General features: G+C 54.8%; 1 protein-coding gene across 2 annotated transcripts in view; it reads right to left on the minus strand.

Annotated features, from left to right (window-relative positions):
- The window catches only part of RAPGEF5 (Rap guanine nucleotide exchange factor 5), a 162697-nt gene extending 160994 nt beyond the window's left edge, over positions 1–1703 (minus strand). The window contains exon 1 of one of the 2 annotated variants that reach the window (XM_056335689.1): positions 1449–1703. In XM_056335689.1, the coding sequence (XP_056191664.1) occupies positions 1449–1637 (189 nt within the window). In that variant the 5' untranslated portion in view covers positions 1638–1703. The remainder of the gene's footprint in view (positions 1–1448) is intronic. The other variant, XM_056335686.1, reaches the window with a different exon arrangement.
- Positions 1704–6178: the final 4475 nt, after the last annotated feature.

The raw sequence follows: 6178 nt of genomic DNA on the forward strand, positions 1-6178 counted from the left end.
GCCTGCAAACAAACACTGTTACCAGCAGTGGTTCCACACTGCTTCTTACCTCTTCACTGCACTCCACTCCTTTGGTAGTACGCTGTTAAAGTGGAACAAATGCAATGCAATTCAGAAAAGGACTCATCTTTATTGGAAGAAAGATATCAGTCATAAACATCCTGTTAGGGCAGGGCAAGACTTGGTTATTTAAAATGAACTGATTCCTGTTAGCTCTGTGTTTATATGGACAACTTGTTAAGTGGGTTACTATTTCACCTGAACAATAAAAATCATTAGGCATCTCCACACAGACTTGCTTGATTCTGTGGGTTAAGCTCACTTGAGGAAAGAAAGAAATCCAGAACAGGAACCTGAATCAAAACACTGCTCAGAAATAGCTATTATGCTGCAAATTCATATACTACCTTAATCTTCTGTCTTCCTTGCCTGTATATCTTCTTATAACAAAGCAATCAGTCAGGAAGTCTGGCTTTAAATTCACACCCCACTGTATTTCACAAGAACTTCCCAATGCAGAGAAAACATTCGTTTACACGGGTGAAGTACTGCAAAGTGGATGAAGACACAGATACACACCACGCTGACTTCTCCCCACTAACTCCCTGCAGGGGCACTTATCGGTGCACCGAAACCACGGGGCAGCTTGCTTGATCCCGCACCTGGACAAGCCCACCCCCACGCAGGTAAACCCACTCCTTCATTTCGGCTACTCGGATGACGGGTTGCAGTCTAGTTTGGGCCCGCAAGTAAGGTTCGCCGTGCCTGGGTGGCGATCCCGATCCCACCCCGCCATGTGGCTCCAGTCACAACTGGGAGATTCCAGAGGCGTGAGGCGCTTCCCGGCGGCGGTGGTGCCACACCGTACCGCGGTGCCCGGCCTGCAGGGCCGTGCCACCAGCCTTCCTAGACGAGGGCGATGGCGTGCGCTGTGGCCGGGGATCTCCACGACGCCCACCGGCCCCCACGGCCGCAGCCCCGGCAGGCAGGCGCGATGGGGCCGGCCGTGCCCAGAAAGGCACTGCAGCGTCCACGCTGAAGTTCACGGCTTGAACTCGCGTGTGCACAAGCCCGGGCACACCTGCCCGCCGGCCCGCACCGGCGGTGCCACACGGCGGGGCGCAGGGGCAGCGCCACCCGAGGAGCGCGGCGGTGGGACGGGGCGCGGGTGCTACCGGAGCTGGCGGGGCCGGACCGCGGGCACCCCCCGCCCGGGGCTGCCGAGCAGCCGCCCCGCCGCACGATCGCCCGCGCCGCCGCCCGGCCGGCGGCCCCCGGGGAGGGCCAGAGCCGGCGGCCCGCGCCTCCCCCCCCCCCCCCCCCGCCGCGGCCCGGCCGGGGGCGCTGCGGGTGCCGCCCCGCCTGGCCCGGGCACCGCCGCTCCGGCGGGCAGAGCGGGGGGCGGCCCCGGCGGGGATGCTGCCCCGGGCGCCCGCAGCCTGACTCACCCGGCCGGCGGCGGCGGCGCTCTTCCTCCGCAGCGTTAGCCCGCTCCTCAGCAGCGCCGGCAGCTCCCGCAGCTTCTGCCGCAGCTGCACCGGCGGCGGCGGCTCGTGGGCTCCGCCGCCGGGGCTCCAGCTGCGCGCCAGCTCCGCGCCCTCACACGGCGACGGCATCTTCACGGAGCCCACGGCCATGCCGCATCCCTGCCGGGCTGCGGCGCGCAGACCCGCTCGCCCGCCCGCTCCGCCCGCCTTCCCCTCGCGTCGCCCCGGCCCCGCTCCCCCCCCAGGCACACGGGCGGGCCGGCGCGCACCGCCCGCACCCCGGCCCCCGCACGCCGCGGCCCCGCCGGGCGGGCAGGAAGGGCCCCGCCGCCGCGGGCAGCCCCGGGCGGCGCAGGAAGCCCGGCCGAGCCGCCACCGCTCCCGCGCCGCGGCTCCGGCAGTGGCGAAGCGCAGGTAATGAGGCGGGTGGAGGAGGCGCGGGCGGGAAGCGGCACAAAGTCCTGTTAACTCCTTTGCGCTCGGGGGCCGCCCCCGGCCGCCTCCACACCTGCCGGGGCCCGCGCCCGCACAGAGCCCGCGCAGGGGCCGGGCGGCGGCCGGAGGGGCTCGGGCTCGGCCCGGGGGCGGGCGGCCTCGGCTCCCGCCTGGAGGTTGGCAGGGCCGGGCCGGAGGAAGCCCCGAGCGGGTGGTGTGACCCGGGGCTGAGCCGGCGGGGCCGGGGGCTGCCCGCCAGGCACCCTGTGGTCCCCAGGGCTCGTTCGTGGCAGCAGCGGGTGAGGGCCTTCCCTGCGCCCTGCCCAGGAGGTTCTGACTCGGTGAGGTGGCTTTGGCCTCCGTGTGGGCACTGACGCTGGGGAGACGGCCAGCTCGCCTCGGGTGGGCGACTGGCTTCCAGTCATCCAGGTAATCCCTGGAAGGGAACCCTCAGTGCCAGAAATCGGTTCCTGTGCTCCTTGTGTGAGGAAGAAAGATACATGCAGGGCACTGGCCTGGAGCGCGGTGCCTGGAGTTACGGGGCGTTCTTTAGCCTCTGGAGCCTGGCCTTTCTACCTCGTGCTACAGGTGTTGCTCTGCCAGGCTGGATTCTCATCTGTTTGGGTCAGAGAACTGGTTGTGAGGTGGGTCTCCCCTTACATATCTCTTCTGCCTCAGAGCTACAAATAACACTGACCTTGCTCTTCCAGGTTGAATTCCCCAGTGCCTAAATGTCTCAATAAATAACATCATAGTCAAGTTAGTTTCACAGACACGTTACAGAAAGCTATTGGATTGTCCCAGCCGAGAGGTCCCATCGGTTTCAGGAACTGACCCTAGTACCCCTCCGGCTCTGCAGGGAACTGGCCTAACTATGAAACTTGACCTTGAAAAAAAAAAAAAAAAAAAGGAATATTGTTTTTTCCACACTGCTGTCCTCCCTGAACCAGTTCCTCTGGTGGTTTCCACGCCGGTACCCATGGTGGAAAGAAATGGCAGATGTGCCCAACCTGTGTCAGGATGCCAAGACACAAAATAGCCCCTTCCAGCATCAGTGTGACACTGGGTTACCAGTCACCGAATGCAGCAGCAGTAGCCTGGCCTTTCAGGTGCGCTGAACCCGACAGCAGGCTGCTACGAAAACGTGATCCTGCCCACAACCCATGGATGTGTACTCCCTTCACATCTCTTCTGCAGGTTCTGGTAACCATCTGACTCTAGTCAGCTGATCAATCTGGTGGAAAAATAACACCTCAGAAAATAATGAATTTTCCATTGAGCAGACAGCTAAATTGATCCACCTTGTGACCACACAGCCACAGGATCGAGGAAGGCAGAAACCTGGAAGTGAGAGAAAGCAGAACTGTTCCTTTCAGCAGCCATCTGTCATTAAATCAGCTTAACTTCATCCTGTGCACATGACTTCATGAGCAGCACAAACCAGGCCAGCCTGGGTACTCATGAAATGGATAGGGTTTGCTCCAGCCACATTCTGCCACCACCTCCTTCCTGCTGGTATCAGCAGCCCTTGCCCATTACAACAGCCAAATCTGAGAAGTTAATAAAAAAAAAATTACATTTTTTTTATACAGAAAGTTGATACAAAAAAAATCAGCTATTTTAGTGGAGTGATATGGCCCGTCACATGATGCCTGTTGCTGACATAAGAGACAGAAAAGGGGCAGGAATGTGACAGCCCTAACTCAGATGAAAAGTGTGCTGCAGACCCCAAAACACCAAAGAGATCTGGGAGCCCAAGTTGGCAACACCAGCACCAGTCCCTTTGCAGTGGCAAGTGGGGTTGTGCCATAAAGGTGCTTTAGCCAAGGCTGCACTGCATAATCAGGTATGAGGAGCAGGACCAGCACTGGCTGTTCTGCGTGATGCCTCGTGTCCCGAACATTTCTACTTCACTTGACTCACTCCCCAACAGCCCTGCAATGTGGTTTTGACAGCTGTGTTGCCTGGCAGCCACTCTGTCACAGCTCAGGATGTAATTACGAGGAGAGGTGTATCTACGCTCAAAAGAGTAATGGATCCTTAGCGTACAGGCTTCACAGAAGGACCGTGTTCTTTGTCCGCGTCTTCAGGCACTGATACAATACAAACCGCAGTAAGACAACTCAGTAAAGTGTGACTTAATGTGACAGACTGGGGTATAACCAGAAGTAATTTGATTATGTTAAGAAAGGGTAAAATTATGCCAGTGCTGGAATTTCTTGTTGTTTTTTTAACTGAGCAAGGTAAGTATAATTTGCCAACAGTGTTGAAAGAGAAATAAATATGCTCTGCAGTGCATTTGAAAATTAACAGCAGCTGGATAACATAATTTGGACTAACAATTGTCAGGAAAACAGAGTAGATAGTAGCTAGGTCTTTCTGTTTCTCATTTGGATCATTCCTGGTTTTGGGAAGATTATGATAGGAATTGTTTAAAACAAAATCCTGTGTTGCATTTTTTGTTGTCGCAGAAGGTTTAGCTTAGCTGATAATGGCTCACGAATTCATTATCATTCATAATGATAATGAATCTGATACCTGTTCTTTTTCTTCCCAGGAAGAGGGGCGGGGCAGAGAGCAAAACTAGATCGGTCAGGAAGCATTTGGCAAAACAGTTTCATTAAAAAAACAAACAGTGTGTTGCACGCAAAATGTTGTGTTCAGAGCATCTTTCTCTCAGTGAACTGTCCTGGAAGGGAGAGCAGGGCTCTGAGGGAACACGGTCCCTATCCTCGACAGGTTTGCCCCCTGGCTGACTGTGGGTTTTCTGCCCCTTGCAGGCAGCTGCAGTAACAGAAAAGGGGTATCGGATCTACTGGCCTTGTGCAGGCACTGGGGAACTTAGAGTTGCCCAGATTAAACACTTTTAATTCAGCCAAACACAAAGCAAAACCAAGGAGCTACTCTCTCTGGTGCTTCTAGCAAGACATCTAGGTTTGAATATACCTCCCAGAGTAGAGCCTGGACAAGGTTTTGTTCTCTCGCCTGCAAGAGACTTCATATAAATATAGAAACGTCTATGTTTAAATGGATACAGGATGTGGTCTGGAGACCTAAGCAACTCTAACGCAACTTTACAGATGTGGGGCCTGGGAGTGTCTGCTTTTTTTGAATGTGTTTGTTTTTCTTTCATGGTGTAGCACAATCAAAAGACATGCAGTAAAAACAATACAAGTTGTTTCATGCCTGTATGTGTTTCATATCAGTTTTTAAGTAGATCATTGCAAAAAAAAAAGAATTACCTGGAATCAGACATTTCCTGACAAAGCATAATAAGCTCTCATTTTGGACTTAAAATATTAGAGTTCTTGACGCTGTAGGAATAATTGATAGATGCAGCTTTGGTTTTCCCTGCATGAAGTGAAGATAGGTAGTGCAGGGGTAGCGCTGCGGAGTGCTGAGGTGCAGGAGCCAGATGTGAGGAAGCCATGACAGGCAGTGATGCTGCACCAGCAGCTTGCAGCAGTCCTTTTTGAATATTTGCTCTCCCTGACCTGGCAGGAGGCATTCAAAAGAAAGCAAGATTTTTCCAAAGCAACAACACCCACTGTACAACCAGCCAAACATCCCTTCCCCTTACCCAGGCAGCTCTGCCAGAGTGCGGACGGGGGGGCAATGCTTTTGTACCTTTTCAGAAACTGGGTTGATTTTCTTCTTCCCATCCCTTCAGGAAGGAAGCAAGCAGGTTTTTCTTCACGCCACCTCTTCTCCCATGCAGGAGGAGGTGAGCTGTGTGCTGCCCACCTCCCCCTACCACATCCAGATGCATGTCAAAGGAGGTCCCTTTCTGCGGGACTCCTGTGCTTTCACAAGAATCATATCCTACAAACTTCAATTTGCCAAGTGTTACTTGAGGCCCGATGTATGTGAATTGCAGACTCCCTCTGTCACGCCCTGCGACCCTGCCAGCTCTCAGGCTCCCGACATGGGGTAGCCTGGCCTGGCAGATTTTTTATTTCTGGCTCTAAATGCACTATGTGCAATAATGCTGTAAAAGGGAAGGGCTGGGGAAGGCTTTGCACCGTCCTGCTGCTTCGGTGCCTCCCAGGAGTTTTGGGGCACATTTCCCGGTCCCAGGAAGGGACATGCGTGCCCCTCATCACTTCACCCACAGCACAAGTGTGGCAGGTGACCATTCAGTGGTTGTTAGCTTTTTGAGTTGTTAGCACCCTTCCATCTGATCAAAGGGTGGGATCCAGCTGAGTTTTAAATGTTAGATATAGTCAAGTTATTGTGGGTATAAATAGCATAAATCG

Source organism: Falco biarmicus, chromosome 4, assembly GCF_023638135.1.
Source record: "Falco biarmicus isolate bFalBia1 chromosome 4, bFalBia1.pri, whole genome shotgun sequence".
In the NCBI taxonomy this organism is placed as follows: Eukaryota; Metazoa; Chordata; class Aves; order Falconiformes; family Falconidae; genus Falco; species Falco biarmicus.